The sequence below is a fragment of the Haplochromis burtoni genome, unplaced genomic scaffold (genome assembly GCF_018398535.1).
Source record: "Haplochromis burtoni strain Fernald_Lab_line unplaced genomic scaffold, NCSU_Asbu1 Contig_56, whole genome shotgun sequence".
Classification (NCBI taxonomy): domain Eukaryota; kingdom Metazoa; phylum Chordata; class Actinopteri; order Cichliformes; family Cichlidae; genus Haplochromis; species Haplochromis burtoni.
Genome location: NW_024582417.1, coordinates 2,179,288 through 2,199,480, shown reverse-complemented (window position 1 = coordinate 2,199,480; position 20,193 = coordinate 2,179,288). Strand labels below are relative to the sequence as shown.

Sequence of the window (20,193 nt, the reverse complement as noted above, 5' to 3'; positions counted from 1 at the left end):
CCATATTCCACCCTGTAACAGGTGCAGCCAACAAAATAACAAAATAATATAACAAAATAACTGGTTGCATTCACTTTACTTGCTAGGGGATTTAATATTATGTCTGATCTGTATGTATTTGAGTGCTATTCATAAGAAACTGGTATTTTCTTGTCTATTCATAAGAAATTAGTGTTTTCCTGCCTACAGTAGCAGCCTGTACCAGTAAACATATGTCAGTTCAGTAACCACGACCATAAAAGACCCTCATATCAATTTTGCATTCTGATTACTGCTAACAGCTTCGTCTAGCAGTCCCAGTCTTCAAAACCCATCCCCTGCGGCACACCTATGAACTCCTTTATTCAAATGGGAGTGGTGGGAAAATGGAGCATAAATATATCCAGTTAGATTTACCTGGCAGGTTGGTTCCCGGGGGCTGTTCTGTTTTAATCATCTTGGTTAGAAGCTGTTCCATGGCTGACCAGACTGACGTCCTGCTGAGCACACTACTTGCAGAGCCAAAGCAGCGCGTGGTGCCGTCTTTTGTTGCATTTCTTCAGAGGGGGATCCAAAAGAAATCTACTTTTACTCTGACAGTCTGTCAAAAGTATAAATGAATGCGTACACATAACAAATGCGGAGTTGTGTTGCCACGGTGTGGTTCTGTGCTCCAGCGCAATTTATTCAGTTTCATTCGATACAGTGTTACAATATGCAATGAAAAGTATTACCCATTAAATGAACTCCTGTGAGTCCTGGCCATGGTCATGCTAAAAAACTTACAAAACACAACAAAGCAAATTTCACATCTAATTATAGACTAAGCTGCATTCACACCCCTAGGCAAAGAAAATTAAACTAGCCTAAACTAAACTGTAGTCTTCTTCCATCTGCTGTTACAAAAATAGTTCAGTGAGGAGAGAGCCTTGCTTCTGCAGTTACCACAGAAACCATGGCAAGGTTCGTCAGCTCTATGGAAACACCACATGAAGAGAAGCACATGGAAACACTACTCACATGAGATCACTCCATGAAAAAAAGAGCTGCGTTAAAATTCCTGCGGCTGGTGTTTACTTGTTAGTGGAGAAAATAGCATTTATAAGCTTTATCATGGTGGATGTGGCTAAGGACTTTGATATTACAAACAGGTCATGGTTTCACACAGACAGGCACAACGTATTTGCCACCAACACCTTAAAGGATACCTGATATAGTAATTTTGAGCTGCATATTTTTCCAGTCCTTGATTCTAATAGTGTAGCTTTTCATGATTCAAGTTTAAAATAATGTCTGAAACAGGCTTTTTTTTTTAGCTCCTTGTCCTTTAAGGTCCCTATCTCTTTAAGACTTCTTTCTGATTGGCAGTCCTTTGCAAACAGAAGATTTCAACAGCAGTTGGGTGGGACTTCTGCGCTCTCGTTGACATTGTGCTGCTCTTCATGATGGCTTCGACGCAGTGAAGAGCTCAACATAAAACAAGGAAAGCATGACAAATATGAAATAAGACTTATTTGATTAAAATCAAGTCTTGCAGAGTGACATATTACGTCATCAGCCACACATTGCATTAGCATGTTCGCGGCATGGCTGCTTTAGCAAGACGACAGGCTATGGGAGGGCTTTCGGCACGTGGGTGGTGGTGTTTTACATCGGACAGATTTTAGTGCAGGTTAGAGCCTGACGTGATGATCCAGATGATCTTTTATGCGCATCTTTTCACATTAAGTCTCAGATGGAGGGGAGGGCAGCAGGCAAAGGATCGTCTCTGTACTGTGGATGGCACACTGCTGTTTGTGTTTAGTGTGGGAGGAGGCACAGCAGAACCAGAATGTAATACAGACTGTGAGGCTATGGTTGCAAAGAATTGGACCAGTAGCTGCAGTTAGACGTTCTTCTCTCATCACAGGAAGAGAATTATCCGCATGCTTTTAAGATTACGACGTGACAGCGTGGATGCTCTCATCCACTTGAAGGGTGGTGCGGACAACTTCGATCCCATTTTCCCCCTTAAATAGTTCTCCCAAAAGGAGAAAAACAGTGCATTCTAGTGGCTATGTATTTTTTCTTTTAGCTTTTTGAATGTGTTGAAGGGATAATGCACGCACCATACTTCATACATAATGGATTGCTCCAAGTCAACGCTGTTGGTGATGACTCCATTTGGGCATGTAATATTTATACAGCTGGGTGAATTCGCAAGAGAGAAAACCAGGAATATCCTATCTGAAACCTAACAGTTTGCCTTTACTACAACTTTTGTGTCCTGCTGTTGCACCTGCAGGTTACCTTTAGCTTTGTGCAGCGTTGGGGTCAAAGAAAGGGTTTTTACTGATGACAACAAGTCCAGTTTAACTTTCTCCGACACTAAAGAGTAAATTCATAAAATATTACACTCAAATGCATCTCAGCTAACATTTTGCTTCTAGTAAATTAGTTTTTAGCTCTCAGGCCTCTTTGATATGAAATTATGCCTGTAGATGCTGCAGGACTGTAGTCACTAAACAGAATCAGATATTCACACAGAGAACTTTCAGATATTGTTGGTTTTGTGTAGGTGTGAATACTATTATTCTCACCTTGTGTGTTTTCCTAGTCAAGAGAGCTGAGGCAGTCTCGGAGCCTCGGGAGATTCCCGGTTGTGTTTGCGTTTCAGTTCCGCTGTTCCGGTGTCAAAGCTGCTGAATGCTGGAGGTAATGGAAGGCTCAATAGTAGAGAATTGTTCTGGAAGTGTGATATACATTGGTTTCCCCCCAGTTTGCCACCTTCTGTGACAGTAGTTGTACACTTTCAGTGAATGCAAACACTAAAGCTGTAATTCCTTGTAGGTTTTGCCTCAACAAACAACTATTTAGAGAGCGGGCCCAGACAGAGCAAAACTATTTTGTCATCCATGTCTCACATGTTCTATCAGTTTATGGCTTTTTATAAAAATCTAATTGGTAGATGTTTGTTTTGATTTATTTCAGAACGGTGTATTATACAGTAATGTGGGCTTTGTAGGCTTTGGTATGGTCATGTTAACTTGGTAGTCCAAACCTATGTTTTAAAGATTTCAAGAAACAATCGGCTCCATGGTTCAAAAGAATGCAACCCACCATCATACTACAATTTCGACACCTGTAACTTGCACGTAAGCAATCCACTAAGCAGTGGATGACTATACAAGGGGATTAGATCAGATGGCAAGTATTCCCCAATTGGAGATCCCTAACAAAGTCAGCAAAGAGCACATTTAGCATTGGTCAGCTTGAAACTGTATTTTTTAAATGATTAATGCAAATATCATGTTTTCTGGAAAGCTGCAGGGAACTCACTTTAGAGGCCCTTTGTGTAATTTTTCCTTTTCCCAGATCTACAGTATAGATTTTGGAGAGATACACCAGGTTGAAATAAACCACAAATATGCTTTAATTTAAAAACAGATTATAAAGTTTGGAAAAACTGTTATGCAATGGCCACAATCAACTTTATGGTGTCATTATAAGCTGGTTCTGATATGGATAACATATGGAATAATTACTCTGCATACATTTACATTTGGTGAAAGGTTTGAGACTAATATTATTGTTATTTCTGTTGGCTGGACTTACAAAATATGCTCTAATTCATAAATCTGAAATGTACGGTCTATAGACAAAATGAAGCAAGATCAAAGTGCATTCATTGCTTTATTTAATTTTGAGATGTTTATGTATATGTAAGAGTCTAATAAATAGAAAACAGCAATAAAATTTAGCTGACTATAGTTGGCGGAGTAGGATCTATTGATCACACACATCTCAAAAACGAGGTGAGCTAATCTAAAAGCAAGGACATGCTGTGCATTTTAGATGGGGATGTGGGAAGATTAACAAAGGCATTAATGAAGACTGAATATTTACATTTTCACACAATTAAATGTAAACCAAACAGAATTTCAGCTTTGATTTTAGCTTTAATGTAAACTTTTAGCCAACCACCACAGCTAGTACGGAACATCTGGCTCTAACCTCAGGGCAGACTTAACAGGGTTTTAGCCACTCACAGCGTCAGTGAGGGGCTCTTCTCGTGAGCTCACTGTATTTCTTTAAATTCTCTGTCCATTTGAGGAAGACCTGTCACGTGTCTCGCTTGTGTCGCATGTAATAGTAGCATGAGACACCTGCTTTTATGAAGACAATCACCCGTGACAGAAACAGTCCTGCTATAGAGCCAGTGACCAGAAAGCTGCTGGCAAGAGGACTGTTTGTTAGGGATCTGCCACCCTTTGCAGATGTTGTCATGGAAACACTCTTTTGGGGTTCTCTCTCTCTCTCTGTTTCTCTCATACAATGCAGCATTAGGATGTTAATGCTATACTCAAAACAGTTCAGGTTTCCATGTGACTCCCACGCTTACATAATACTGTAGTTGAAGGGAAAAGCCACTTACAGTATGCCATAGAAATTATACTGTGCCCATGCTGTATTGTACTTATTATACAATACCTGTGTACCCATGTATTATACTGTACCTACGCTGATAATTTATGACGTTAGTCACATCAGTTTTTGTGTTAATTGCATGTTAATACACTTAAGTGTTGCATAAAATGGGTCACTTCTACTGTATATGTTGGCTATACACTACATATTAAAGATGGATGCTTCTTAGTCTGGTGGCCACTGGCCTAAGCCTCGAGTTAAGGATCTCGGTTTTCCTAAATGCTGAGTATGGCTAACTACAAAGCAGGGATAGAGCATGTTCAGATGGTAATAACTTTGAAATCACATGGTAGCCTCTCATAATTAATTTTATACTGCGTTAAATAAGACTTGCAACGATACCATTAACTCATCATGAAAGTGTTTATTGATGTATCAAACCACGTAAGAAATGGGCATTGTAGTCTTTTATAGTCTATGCAAACAATTCAAAGCTACCACATAGTATGCTAGCAAAGTAGCCAATAAAGTCAGCAGTTTTGTTTTGCCTTTGAACCAAAGCTACACAAAAAATAATCCATGATTTGTGAATTATGCGCGTGTAAATTGCTACCAGATGTCCCCACTGGTCATAAGAAAGAAAGCAGGTTTCAAGGATTTCTGCCTTCCAGATCTGAAACCTCCATGTCTATGTACAATTTATAGTTATACTTAAAAAGAAGGGGGAAAAAAAGACATTTCTATGTCTACATATTTTTAATGAAAGCCTTGAGAGGAATCCCAGGCATTCCTGGGTTGTTTATTTGGAGGTTTCTCTATTAGGAGAGAAAGAATAGAAAATAGTTCATGTCTTTTTCTTGCCAATGATATATAATTTAGACCTGTGATATGAAGGTTGATTTGAACCAAACTGAAATGAGACAGACTTCTGATTAGATGATTAGTTATTGATATTGTGACAGTACTCTTTAAAGAAAGTTACTTTCAGAAGGTGGAGTATTGCCAGGGGAACACAAACACACATAAAAACTGTGTGGATGTAATTCAAGTGGAGGAGTAGAGGAAAACGCGTGGACTACCCTTGTGTAATTTTGAAGAGGTGGCCTACTAAAAGTCTGTTACTCACAATCTTTTCCAGTATACAGTCGGCAATGTGAACTATCAAAGGGCATTCACCGCTGCAATCGAGGACAGACTTTCAGTTATTATGTGCATAAATATATATACATTTCCATACATAGAGTACTAAAAGACAAATGTGAAGCAAGCAAAGACTCAGATGACTTATAAAACAGAGCATTTATGTGATCAAGGATTCTCTGCTTATGTTGATGATTACTCCCTGAATCACATGACCAAACTAGAAACTTTTAATTTCTACACACGTCTTTTTTGGTCATTGAGAGAGTTAACTCTAAAAGAAAAAACATTTTTAAGCAGCTGGCACTATATTCTAATTCACACTGTGCTGTAATGACCTCCCCATGAAGATCTGTGATAAACCTGCTGATGTCTTTAGCACACTGGATATCTCCAGCTCTATAGGTGGGAGATAAGGGTTTTAAAATATATATATCAGCAGCACACTGGGATATCTGGAACAGTTTCTGTGTTCGATTTAACGCTGACGTCACCCGGGAGCATTGAGCCCTGCGCCGCAGTCGGTCCTGAGATGAATGCACAATATTCAAATCTTCCCTACCTGGTTCTCTCACTCCACCCTGTGGGCTCACCATGCCAGCACAATCCCACGAAGGAGTGGAGACCATCAAAATACCAAATGAAAACTGAAAAACACATTCATGTTGTGACAGCTGTAAAGTGTGTGTGTGTGTGTGTGTGTGTGTGTGTGTGTGTGTGTGTGTGTGTGTGTGTGTGTGTGTGTGTGTGTGTGTGTGTGTGTGAAAGAAAAAAGGACAATAACTTATTGCTATTGTATTTTATTTTGAAAACACTATTTTAAAAAAATCAAGAGTAATTTTAAAATTGATTTAACTTTAGGTTGATTCATTTTTTGTTTTTTAGTTCTGAACAGGCCCAGCGAAAAATAAAGGCCCACTATCAGCACTTCCGTTTAGCACAAGTGGCACTATTCCCTATAACAACCATCCAGATCATGCGCAGTGATAGCTGAGAAAATCCAAAATAATGACACATATAAATACTAACACAACAGCAAGAGAGTCTCAGCTTGTCGGTCCTAGTTTACGTCACTATTTTACACTATTACGACATTTAAGACTGGGCATGTGTTTGCTTAACGTGAGGATCATACATCGCTGACCATGTGAGCAGGTTGTTTTGAGGGATACGGTCAAACACCGTGTGCTGATGAATGAAATGAAGACGTTTCGCATCCCTCCTCCTGAGTTGAGGGATTTCAGCACCTTGGACAGCAGCCTACTCGCCATTTTCCCGGTGATCCATCGGGGGGCGCAGCAATCACGGTGTTACATGTGGAGGAGAGCGAGGATGTTTGTGTAGCATCAAAAAATGCTCCCCGGCTTTCACTGCTCTCGCTTTGATACTACTCCACTACTACTACTACAATTTTCACGCAGACTCAAAGGATAATTGATAATCGCTCTCGCGTCACTCTCTGCGCGGATTTCCTGTGAGATTCCTGCTGCGCTTTACGTCCAAACTTTACGGCTCAATCAAGTGAAGCGCGAGGACAGAGAGAGACGCGGGGGGTTGGTGGGGAGGGAGACGCTATAGCTATGAGTGACGCCTGCTGTGCTCAACCTCTGGACAATATGGCAACGTACAGGCAGCAGTCGACTCGTTAAACGTTAACGTAAAGTAAATGTAAAAATAAACGAACAAATAAAGCAGGAATACACCTCACGCTTCAACGGGGCAGCCCGCCCATTAACGGGTACTACCGGCCCCACACGCCCCCTCCAGCTTCCGCGGCTCTCGTCTAAATTGCACCGTGGCTCTGAGTGAGAGGCGGCGGACCGACGAGCTCTGGTGCTGTCTGCCTGGTGTGAGGGCTTCGGACTGATGTCTCTGCCTGTCAGGAATTTAAAGTGTCTTTCTCCGGTCATGTGCCAGTGTAAGGTCATCTGCAGCAACCGGACCCTGTCTCTTATGTTCGGGTGTAAGGTAAGGCTGCTGCAGCAGCAGCGACTCTCATCTGGATGCACTTTGTTCAGACACCGAACAAAACCGAGCAAAAGGCCTCTGGGAGAAATTAGCTTTCTTTCCTTTTTTTTAAATTATTTTTTTTATTTTTTCAGAGGGGGAGGGTTAAAAGCCATCTGAACCGCGCTTTTTTTCCCCTTCCAAGTGCAAATCCACGATAGTAATTAGTGCAGTGAAGTGACTTGGCCATATGTCTTGAGCCAGCAAGCTTATTCACATCTTAATACCTTTGCACCGCCGAGTGGTCGGGGTTTTCGTGCTCAGATGGTCGATTTCAATTTACAGATAGCATGCTACGGCATCGCTGGCAAGCACTGTTGTGTTTAGTGTTAGCTGCTGTTCAGCGTAAATTCACAGACTGATGCTGCTTAATGAATGGAGCATCGCTCCCTCCTGTATTTCTCCTCCGTCTCCATTGGGCAGGTCACGGTAGGGCTTGACCACAGGTTCACTTTGCATTCCAGCAAGGGAAGATGCATGTTGTGCTTTTGACCTTGGAAAAACCACTTTATTGCTCAGGGCCACTTAAGTAGCCTTCATCCTTAGAGGAAGCTGCAACAGAACAGAGCCTGCTTGGAGTAGGGTAACATGAACGGAGAGTAGTCTGTTCTTAAATCAGACCCAGAGGGTGATGTTTGCTGTTTATCAGGAAAAATCAGGCAGTTTTTATTTTCTTGGATGGTTTTTTTTTGGTGTTTGTCTGTTTTCCATCATGATGAGAACGTGTAATCCAAAGAGAGGACATTGGGCATTCATTCACTGATTCTCTGATTGTCCAGATTTTCCTCCCTCCATCCCTCCCAACTTCAGGTGTTTCTAGTATTGCAGCCAGCTCAGAGTTTCCCTCCACATGGCACACTAATCTGTTAGCTTTACAAAGCCAAATCCGACTACACCGCTCTGCTCTGGCCAGTAATTGTCGCTACACATGCCAAAATGGTGTGTACATGTGTACAGAGCTCCAGTTAATTGTTTGTAAATTCACTGCTGACGTTTTGGTTCGTGTTTTGTCTTGTCACTAGAATCCAGTTCACTTCCTAGTTTGTGGCTAGGAGATAAGACAGCTCAACATCTTCGTCGTATCCTACTACATGCAATTATTTGAACATTTTGTCTGCTGCAAAGCTGGTGAGGTTTTACGTGGGTGTTTCCTCTTCGTGTCTCTGAAAGGGTGGTCCTGCTGTGCTCAGTATTGAGTTTACTAGCAGAGATAATCCCATTTGTCCCCATGCATCACTCCCTCCTGGCTCATATCCTCCTCTGCATCTCCATCAGGAAAACCACACCTTCCTGGTGGAAAACACATCAACATTCTTCTTCCAGTGATTCAAGCTGCGTCTTCTGTAGTCATGCCCATCCAAGTGAAATGCAGTTCCACAACACAACATTTACTCTGTCGTAAAGAGCAGGTTTCAGGTGGGATTAATGACTCAGTTAAAGCCACTTGTACAGTAATTCTGTTTTAATAGATCTGGCTTCTAAGCATGGGATTCTTTTCATTTCAAGTGTAATTTATAAGCAATTATTTTAGTTGAGATTGTTTGGGAACTTTCTGGTAAGGCTGTCTCTATGATGCCACTGGTAACTGTGTTGGAGCTGGCTTGTTTTGGGGGAAAACACAGGAATCATCAGTGCATTCAGGACTAGCCTCAGCATTGTTCTTTCATGTGCAAACAGTGTATAGATGCAGGTTCAATAGCCCTCCAGCAGCTTGTGTCCAGTCGGTTGCAGTCTCGTGGGGAGTTGTTATAGGTAGGGCTTAATTTGGATCTCTGGGATATACAGTGTATTGGATCAATATTTTTTTTTTTTTTACCTCATATCATGTATTTGCACCCTTTGCTCTCAATAAACCTCTATGTTACACTAGCTACCACATGACCGGTCGTTTTCCAAGGGCTTTCAAGGTGATGTATTTGCATAACCTTTGTTCTTAAACAATGCCCGGCACAAATCCACTCAGTCATTTTGAATACAGTGTCTTAATTAAAAAGGTCTTTATATGGCTGTAGGCACTCAGCAGTGCTTTAATGGGCTCTCTTATGCTTAATGGCCATTGATGGCCTAGCAACATTCAGTCAAGACGGCCTGCCTCACTTTGTCTTTAAGCCACAATCTGGAGCGGTACTTCTACTAAAGCCCGTGCAATGTAAACAGGCCAAAGAATAGAGTTTTATAATCGAGCGTTAGTGCAATGAATGATTTATGACACAGGTATCAGCGCGCCTTCATTTCAGTGTCAAGGTCTGTAATCAGCTCACCCCGATAATCAATTTCCGCTGTGTCTGTATTGGAAAATAAACAAAAAGAAAAGTCATTCATTACCAGCCCCCAAAATTTTAAATGCACAGAAGTAATTATATAGAAAGGGGATAGCAGAGAGGATATATTTGGGGCACTGATATCACATTCACCATGCTTAATGTCCCTGTTTTTATAGTCTTGCAAATACACTTCTTCCTATGGATTTGACCTATTTTACTCTGCTGTTTGTGTCGCCTTCTTTGTTACAGAGAAATGAGCCCGAGCTCAGCAATAAGCTTGAGGATTCCCATCACTGTAGTGGAGTGTACAAAAGTTCTTCTCAGGTCTAAGATTGAACCATTTCCTTTATGTGCTTATGTGAGCCAAAACACCACACTGTGTTATGAGAGAGGCACATTTATGGTATGAAAGCTAAACCTATTCTGAAACTGACCTTACTGAGTCCACCTATCAAGGTCATGCAAAAAATAAAAAATAATATAAAATACATAAAAGTCTAAGAACAATCTAAAAGAGGAAGCTGTTGTTCATAAACATAAACTTCATCCTATTAATGGGATGGTGGTAGATAATACAGTTTTTAATTTAAACAGCTCTAATATTCAAGGTTACCAACATGGCCCTTTACAAATGCAACAGTCACCAGAGTTAGAGATGCAAAAATGATGGCGGCGCCTTTGATTAACCAGTAGAGGCCCTTGTTACAGTTAATGGTACTGATTTTACTTTTAAGCTAACTTTATTGATTGGCAAACACAAAAAGGACCAGAACATTACAAATTAAAAACTCACCTCGCTGAGCATCTGGCACATGGATATGCATCATCAAACATTAAAATTAAATCCATTTTTAGCCTCGCTGTAATGCAGAAAGATTCAGAGTTGCTTTACCCTCCAGGAAGTAAACATTCACAGAAGGCACAAGCACGTAAATAAGCTCAGCATTTGTCTCTGAAAGCCAAAATGAATCACTACCAACTACTAAACATGAAATACATTTATTTTTGATGTTCAGCCATTTAAAAAGCCTCTTTCCTTTACTTTAGAATTGTGGTATAACAAGGTAACGCTTTTTATTCTATGCAAGCCATTAAGAAATCAATGCATTTCATCGAGGCGCTTCATTTGCAATATTTATTGTTGGTACTTTTAAATCTACCGTCGCTGCATTTTCATTTCTAAACAAGTACTGTGGTAAAATGGCTTCTCCATGCATGATCGTGTTTGCAGACAAGTCAGAGAGTGAGGGTTAATGTTGCAACCCCCATTACAAGTGCACCATACGTGAAATCGCATGTGGTCAGCAAAAAAACCCCAAAAAACATGGTGTGTGCATGCTTCTGTGGACCAAGTGAAAGGAGATGAAACGATCATCACTGCTGAGCTGTGTCTGACCTGCAGACTTGCAAAAACGATAAAGCAGTTTATTTATTTATTTATTGCTAATTAAGGGTAGCATGGCATGACGTACTCCTCTCAGTGCAGCGAATATCCAACACACCCTTTTATCCACGGGGTTGCACTTAAGCTGTCAGGGCTCTGCTCGTTGCATTGCCTGCACACACTGACCACCAGAAATCTAGTCAGCTGTAGGCTCTGACTCTAGCTTCCTCACGTGTCACGAAGCCAAAAGGAGGGAGCATGTTTGCTCTCCCTTCCCTCCCTGTCTGATCTTGATGTTTCCCTGTGTGCATTAATGCCAAGCATTAATTCAGCAGTCTGCATTTACTTCCATTTACATAATGATAAATTTCACATGAGCTGGCCTACTACTGCAGACTCGTGCAAGTGTTTCTTGCCTTGCAAATAAGTGTGAAGTTCCAGTGAAAGCAGGCTCTAGACAGACACAATGCCCCCCCCCCCTCCCCCCCATGCCCAGCCCTTTGCAGAAGTGCCACAGCCGAGCACCCACTATGGCAACATATACTGTAACTCTGATCTGATTATTGCGTTTGAGGATGATGCATCTGTGTGGGTTTTATCAATGATGAATCATCCCACAGACAGGAAATTCAGAATGTTATTAGCATCAACATAAATTAACAAGCAAAAAGACTGAGATTTGAGGAAAGTTAAAACCGCACTAAACGTGTGCCAACTAACTGCTAAGGTTGTTTTATGGCCTTTTATGTTTCATTGTGATATGGAAACTACTTTCAGCTGCTTGCTTACCACGAGGGTTCCCACAGCAGGAAGCGCCGCATGTTTGATTTAGCAGTTTTTAATGCCAGCTGCTGTTCCTGCAATGCAAAAGGAGATTTGAGTCATTAACCAGCAACCTTTTGCTCGCCAAGCAAATGGTTCCACTCTAATATAAAAAAGCCTGTTTTTTTACAGTGGTTAAAATGGGATTCGAAGCATGTACTGCTGGAAGTATTTGTTTGATTAAAATGTTGATTTTGAATAGGTCTTCAGGGCAGAACTTAAATCATCTCCCTGTGGGACGACGCGGATGCATTTCTGTTGCTGCTCGCTGTGTAACACCTTCGTATTTCAGCCCAGAAGATGTGTTTGCACTTGTTTTTCATTCAATTATGCTAATAAATCAATAAATCATGATAATAAATAATTTAATTATGCATTCTTAAATAAATATTCACTCTTTGCCCTTTGTCTTTCTGTCTTTTGAAATTTTTGTCGGCCCATTAGTTAGATTGGTACTTAATGCTAATTTTCAGCATCGCAAAGGCGACAACTGTAGACTTAAATTTGGGTAAAGAGGGGGTGAATCTAGAGCATCTTCGTGGGGGTATTGGATACTCCTCCTTGTTGGAGCTCCATTTTTTGATTTAGGACTGATGGATTCTTACATTAACATCCTTCTCAGCACAGCTTTAAGCAGTCTGCCCCATGGTAAATGTAAAAGTCTGTTGTTATTGTGGAAGCCAGCATAGCTACAGGATACTAACACTCGTCAAAGTGTTGTGCTGAAACACCTTGGAGAATAGTCTGAAGTTACCATTGGCAGTAGATGAGTGAATTTTCTGTCTTCTGGGGCTCACATATACACGAAAAAAGTGTTGTACTGGTAGGTGTTGGCTGGCAACAGCAATTGTGATAATGCAAATGAGATGAAAGCTGTGTTTGAGGTTTGGCTCTTGTGAAGACACTTGGGAGTGAAAATCAACTGAGAAGGCAACAGTGACTGTTTCTTGATGGATTGTAGTGGAAAAGAGGACGTTCGCATGACCGTCACAGGCAAATGTTGCTCTCTTTTCTGCGCTCTGTCAAAGTGACAGTGAATGATGATGCTGGGCACCATGAGTGTTATTTCACCCACATCATCAGTCTGATTTTCAAGATAATGTAAGTAGTCCACGTGAGTGTGGTTGATAGATTCTAGTGGGCTGGTGTGAGGGTTTGTTCACCGATATCCAGGCAGAGCTGTGGCCTACTTACAGTGTGTGAAAGGGAAGAACACAGTGATTACTTTTTGTTGCTTTTTTTCAAAGGAAGAGCAAGAAGTAAAGTTAAACCCCAAGTCAAAGACACTTTTATTTTACGGTTTTCACAACAAGCAATTGAAGTGCAGACTTTCGGGTTTAATTCAAGGGACAGCAGAGCATCTCAAGGAACACTTTTCTACTCTATCTGATCATTCAAAGCGCAACTTGGCTCACCCATTCCTACAATGCTTCTTCTAAGTAAGTGCTTTCTGTCTAACATTCACACACATTCATACTCTGATGGACGAATCTTGCCCATGCAGACTGGTGTAGCTTGGAGTTGAACAATCAACCTTTCAATTAGCAGAAGACCTGCTCTACCTCTTGAGCTACAACCACCTATGTTGATGGTTTTAGATGCCAGGCAGTCATTGGCTGCAGGATCATCCAATAATTAAAAGCGATCTTTACAGTTAAAATGATGTTAGTTTGTCCAGTTACCTTTGAGCCTCTGAAAATAGGGCATGATGTAATTCCTAAACAGTCATTTTAGTACTTTTGCTAAACCCGTTGACTTAAAGCTGAGAGTCTACAATTCAATCACATCTTGATTGCTGGGTTTAAAATCAGCTGTGTTGGTGAACAGAGGTAAAATTACAAATCTAAGTGTATTTCTTGTCTAGTCGACCAACATTATGCGTCAGTGAATCATCAGTAATTATATATATGTTTGTTTTGCTGATGTTTGATCCACGCATGAAAATTAACTAGAAATGCAAAAACGACCAAGCTGTTCTCTTCCCCCTACACAACACTGCTGAACCATACCAAACTTGTATAACATTCATTGACTGTGAGTGCAATATTGTCCAAGTGTTTTATTTGTCTGGGATATCTAATTTGTGAATATTGCCTCCCTTGCACATGTGGTTTTCTACCTTTTCACGTTCATTCATTCAGATTATCTCTACCACCTACAGTGCACAGTTCATTGTGTCATCTCAAAGAGCCTCCGGGCGCTTGTTTGGGAAGTTATATTTTGAAAAACTATCCAGATTTAGTTAAATGCAAATGGTCACTGCGACATGAAAGCTGATGAATAAACAAAAGAAAAAGTTAAATATCACCACAGGTGACTGCGTTTCAGCACAGGGAATTTGTGCATAATCTATGTTGTTAAATGTATAACAGGAACATTTTGGTCAAAAAGAGGTAACACATCCTCATCACTTTCATAGGATGCAAATTGATCCTGCTGTCCTGCCTAGTCATCACACCACAGGCCAATTTTGTGGCAGGAAAAACTCTGATTATTCATATTTTTTCCAAAAATAATTACTGTTAATTATTTTTTTAAATCGTTTTCTAACAGGCAGGGAGGTTTCCAAGGGCCTGCCTTACTTAAAGGTCATCGTTAGGAGAGCAGCATGAGTAGTATTTGCTTAAATTCTTGTACTATGTGTGAAGAATAATAATAATATTTAACGTTTAACAGAGTTCAGTTATTGTAGAGCAAATGTCAAATGCTGTCTGCCATCACATTACTTTGTAATTCAAGGACCAAGCATGAGCTTTTAAATTATTTTCATTAGGTAATGGAATGAAAGCTGACCTTACCCCTCAGGCATATAATTTACAACAAACTTATATGGTAAATGCATTTGATGTGGAAGACATTACAGGAACCATTAGAAGCTTTTCACTTGCAAATCTGTGTCAATTAAAGGTGAATGCTCATTTATTTACATGTCCTTTGATTCTTAGAAATCAACCCAGAGGGCTTTTTATTGAGTCTGTTTGGTACTGCAACGATATGACGTTTGGAAGCAGCACAACATATCTCATAAAAAGTAAATGTGTTTCTATTCAAATGAATTTGAAGATTTGTGTTTCAATACATAAAATGGCATAAAAATCAAAACACAAAGCCAAAGTTAAAACACTTAGATAGGAGCAACTGATTGTTTAAAACCTGACAGTTTAAGTGATCTAATGAGAATTTATGTTTATGAAAACAGATTATATCTTCTTACGTATTTGTGTTCTTGACAGTGGATGTCAGTGCATTCTGTGTATTACAATCCAGAGGGTAACAGCGATGCTTTTCCTTAATTTACCTCATTTTGTCATGCATATACTGTGGAAAAAGTCTCAGATAAAGAGGTTGGTTTATGTGCAAGTGATCACAATCATTCAAAAATGAAACATTTTCCTGGCTCTGTAGAATCACCATCCTCGTAGAAGCAGGTCTTGCAAGTTGCCAGTCATCTTGAAATGCCTCCAGTAGTCTATTTATGGACGTTATTTTGCAGCTAACTTTAATTTTAATGATCACTGGGATATAAAACAAACAAACAAATAAATTAAAACAAATATTTTAAAAATTCTTTGAGTGGTATTATATGATATTTGTCCCGAATATGGTTGTTGTGCAAGCTAAAGCCCCACCCACCTGCCATCAAACTTTTGATTTATGAGGGGCAGCCAATCAGAAAAAAGCAGGCTGCCTTCAGAGTGACTTTAAAGTGAGTGGAGCTGAAATAGCTTGTTTCAGCCGGTTGACAAACCGAGGAGCTGCACCTAGAACCAGTTTAGACTGGATTGGCTTGACTGGCTCAGACAGAGATATGCTCTATTATTTAGAAAATGACCATTTTGCTACCGAGCTGTGCGTGGTTGTTTTGTTATCAGGCAATGTTGATGCTCTGGGCATCCAAAAAGGTCGGGTGCAGTTATATGTGTGTCAGATGTGGGCTTAGCTAATTACTTGTTTATTTTTTTTATACTGTTTGCTGATAATGGCCGCCTTCAAACCTCTGAATTGTGAGATGACAAATGAATTTATTGTTCATTGAAAATAGCATTAATGACACCGTCACAATGCTTTTTTGCACAACAAATAACCCAAAACCTGAATTATCAAAGAAAAAAAACACATAAAATTCTGGGAATTCTGCTTCGGAGTGGAAATCTTTTTCTTTTTTTTTCTTTTAGGACTTTCCAAGCTGTTCTTGTTGAACCCTAACAAACAAATAACCAAAAACAGCTGCCCTCCTCTCACACTGCCTAAGTATGGAAAAGCCAATTATATCTGATGGTGCAGGGGCTCATTCATTCTCTCAATCTCGATAAAAAAATATTAAGCATTTTTATTAATAAATAAATAAAATGTTCATATGTACATATCAGTAACATGGTTCAGAAGGAGCTACAATATTAACACCAAAAAACAGGTGCATAATTTTCACAGAAACAGTGTAAATGATGGAACGCACAACAAAAAAAGGGAGAATTTTATTGTCTTTGTACTTTTAGTTATTAAACCATCCAATCAGTAGTGATATGCATAACAGGTGAATTCAGTGATGGCTCTTTACCTAGCTGGAAAACCGAAAGGATAGGAGAACTTTGATGATCCGTGGCTGTTGAGAATCCCTCTGCCGCCCGCCCCTCAGTCATGCTGGCTTTGTTAAAATGTTTACCAAGGCTCAGTCAGCTTCAAAATCATTCATAGTGTTCAAATCAATCATTTGTCTTCCCCCTCTTCCAAATAAACAAATCCTGTGTCATTTTTAACAATCACACAGTGTGCTTGTCAGAGAAAAATGCTCCAAACCTCTCTCCAGAAGGACACTGTGTAACATATCTTTGAGTTTAATGTCACATCCCCCACCAGTGGGACAGAAGGCAACATGGCAGCGTGAAGGCTGGTCATGCAGGAAAGGGGGAGGAAGTGAAGACCAGAGAGCTCAGGGCTACTCTGAGCGGTGATTCATGTAATATACTTGTCTTTCCAGGGTTTAAATCAGTGGTTTATATTATTTGACGAAAAGACTTTACTGGTACAGTTGGAGTTAAGAATACTTAATTAACCACAATTAGGACTAGGGAAATAGATCAAATATAGTCAGTATATTTTGATTTGTTCTACATGGGATGTAGTAAATGTATTGGGAATGCTTGGTACAAACTGTCATATTTTTTTTTAAGCTGCCAGCATGACACAAGCTTTGCTGTTTTGCTTCTCGGGCTCACTCCCACGATTCCTTCGCTCTCATGCACATAAAAATAAGTAGATAATAATAAGTTACCAGTGCCTCCATTTAAGTCAACTGCCTTCGTTTTTTTGAAGTAGGCTTATATTAGTGGCAAGCCTGTAGCAGAATCGTTATAGTGCACCTTTCCTGTCTAAGCTTACAGTACAAAAGGTTTCACGCCCGGCAAACCTTCTTATGAGAGCAGATTTTATTACAGTTATTACAGAAACGTAATAATAGTTTGCCTCCGGGTTTTACAAATTGTTGAAAATTCAGTACATACACAAAATATGAGCAAGTTATGGCGTATTATGAAAAATGCAAAGTAATTTACATGATTATGTGCATCCCCTTGTAAGTTACGTTGATTTTCCGAGCTGCGGGGACTCCATCCTCTTTTTTTTATATCAAGGATGCTCTGCTGTATATTCTGCATTTAAAGAGACAGGAATTGAAGCAGAGAGGTGGCTTTAGAATTTATAGATTTGGAGCAGCTGTGGGTTGTTGAAATCAATAATTTCACTCAGTTATCTCCCTAAACACATAGACCGATCGTTTGGAACCAGACCTTAAATTCTTAAACCAAGTGCATAATTCTTACAGAAACATTGTAAGTGATGGATTGCACATGCAGTAACAACAGGAAGGGATTGGTTTCCCCCTGGCCTGTATTTGAGGCTCAGCCTTAATTTGTTTGTTATGACCATGACCCAGATGTTATTAGAAGCACCTTAGCTACTTTCTGCAGAAGAGAGCCTCCAGTATTTCCCAGAAAGTGTGATGTCTTGCCACAGATACGGCTCTCTCTACTTCTGCTCTGTGGCAACAGCGACTTGAATTGTGTGTTTTTGTCAGACAGTGTCGTGGTCAGGGTGGCAGATGAAAAAAAAACGAGCATTTCAGCAGTGCAGAGGTGCTGCTTGAAGACGGCTTTTTAACTGGCTGCCAGTTCACGCGTTGTTTCATATTTCATACTTGCTCCGTTTTCTAACAACAGAAACACGAAAAAAAAAAGTGGAAATCAGAACAGCTTTACTGGGAATTCAGCTTCATTAAAAAACATGCTGCTGTCTATATGTGAGTATAGACAGCAGCACAGTAGCTCCATAGAACTAGGCTACATTAATCATAGCTACGTCATGACATTTCTTCTTTTAAAAAATAAGATATATTAATTTAACAGCTGCTAAAAGTATCCAATTACCTAAATAATAATAATATTTTACTGGGTTGTATTTTCTTTTTATGCTTTTGCATGCAAGTTTAATATTGTAATATTGCTTGGGAGGAGTTTTAAAAACAGAGAAATATTTTGCATCTTATTATGGACCATATCTCCCAGTTGAGCCACATACTTAATTGAATCTGTTCTCTTACAGTGTGCAGGTAGTTGGTGGTATGCAGTTACATAATAGTTAATCTATGTATACAACAGTGCAGTAATATCAGACTCAGCGCTTTGCACAGAAAAAAAGGGCTTCCAGCTTATTAACCTGTAATTATGCAACAACAACGAGTCATTTCTTTCCTGCCTTCATGCTGCTGTTTTCTGTTGATGGGCTCGCTTTTCTTTCTTTTTTTCCCATTTTTACCCATCCCCCTCACTTTCTCTTCTATTCTCATCTCTATATCACTCCCTCTCTTTCTTGCTGTCTCAGTGTAATGTGATCCAGGACCGATGCTGGCAGCCCCAACTGTGGCACTGCAATCTCTGCTCTGCTCTGGTTGCTAGGCAGCCTGTCTGAGACAGAGCTCAGTGATGCACCTCTCTCTCCAGTCTGCCTCCAAAACATAAATATATATATATAAATGAGAAAGGGGATAGTGGCAGGGTTGGCAATCGGGCCACCAGCCAAAATTCTGAAGGACCCACCAAATGTTTCCATTTTTCAGATCGGCCGCTTCACATCTGCAGTGCAGCACGGTAGTACACTGTGAGCCTTCGAGGCTTCAGGAGCGGCGTACAGATATGCAGAAACCGCGAGCTCTAACCCGCAGGACGAGCAGATATCCACTGTGATGCTGCCCACGTTCTCGTGTGCTTGTGATGGAAAATTGCTGCGTGCAGATTTTGTGTCATCACGCCTAAAATGAAACCTACCATGTGTGGCTAAAACAGTGGGCTGCTGGCAGGCTGCCCAGGTGTGGGATATCGGTAGGGGAGTGAGGTTACTAGGAAGAAGCCGCATGATCGGCTACTTCAGAGCCGCTATGAGTCACGGCTCCAGTTGCTCCATGTGGCTGTGGAGGACGTTAGCTTTGCTCAACGCACAATGGAAACATTTTGAGGCCTCCGTTTGTCCAATTTGTGCTTGTGGGCGTCACACATGTTATGTGATAAACTAGATTTGCATATAGATTGTCCGCTTTTAGCTAAAAATCCCTCTTTAGTAGAAATACTGCGCTCTGCTCTTTGTACAGGTAGACTGTCTTTTACATAATAATGTGTAAGAAGATCAGAAACCAGCGAAAGGTGGCGGTAAATTCTGTTTGTGATTTACCTGTTATCGAGCTCCTTTTACATAAGACCTGGCGAGACTAATACCCTCGCCTGTATCTGTGTGTGTCTGCAGAAGTACAGGTACCAGGATGAGGAGACGCCCCCCTTGGAGCACAGTCCAGCACATCTGGCTCAAGGGAAAAGTGCAGAGATGCTTCATATGAGTGACAAAAACCTCGCCGCCATGGAGGCGATCCATGGCTACACACCACACACGCATATCTCACCTGTCAAGGTAGGATACGCATGTTCCAAAACACACTCGCTTATGTGCATTGGTAATCAATACACAACACTATTACAACAGCACAAAGCACTCAGCTGTCAACACTTAGGAACGACGCCGTTAGCCCACGGTGCCAAAATAAGCACACCCTTGCTCGAGAGCATATTGCAGAGAGCTTCACACATCATCGTTCCACAGCCAATTATATATGTACTGCAGTGCTGAATATTCAATGCAACATCAGTG

At 40.5% G+C, this 20,193-nt stretch overlaps 1 protein-coding gene across 3 annotated transcripts in view; it reads left to right on the top strand.

Annotated features, from left to right (window-relative positions):
• LOC102293264 (disks large homolog 4) overlaps positions 1-20,193 on the top strand; it is a 62,593-nt gene that overhangs the window by 12,703 nt on the left and 29,697 nt on the right. For 2 of the 3 annotated variants that reach the window (XM_005922213.3, XM_042220878.1), the window contains exon 2: positions 19,795-19,956. In XM_005922213.3, the coding sequence (XP_005922275.1) occupies positions 19,795-19,956 (162 nt within the window). Of the gene's footprint in view, positions 1-6,434; positions 7,495-19,794; positions 19,957-20,193 lie in introns of those variants that run through there. The other variant, XM_042220877.1, reaches the window with a different exon arrangement.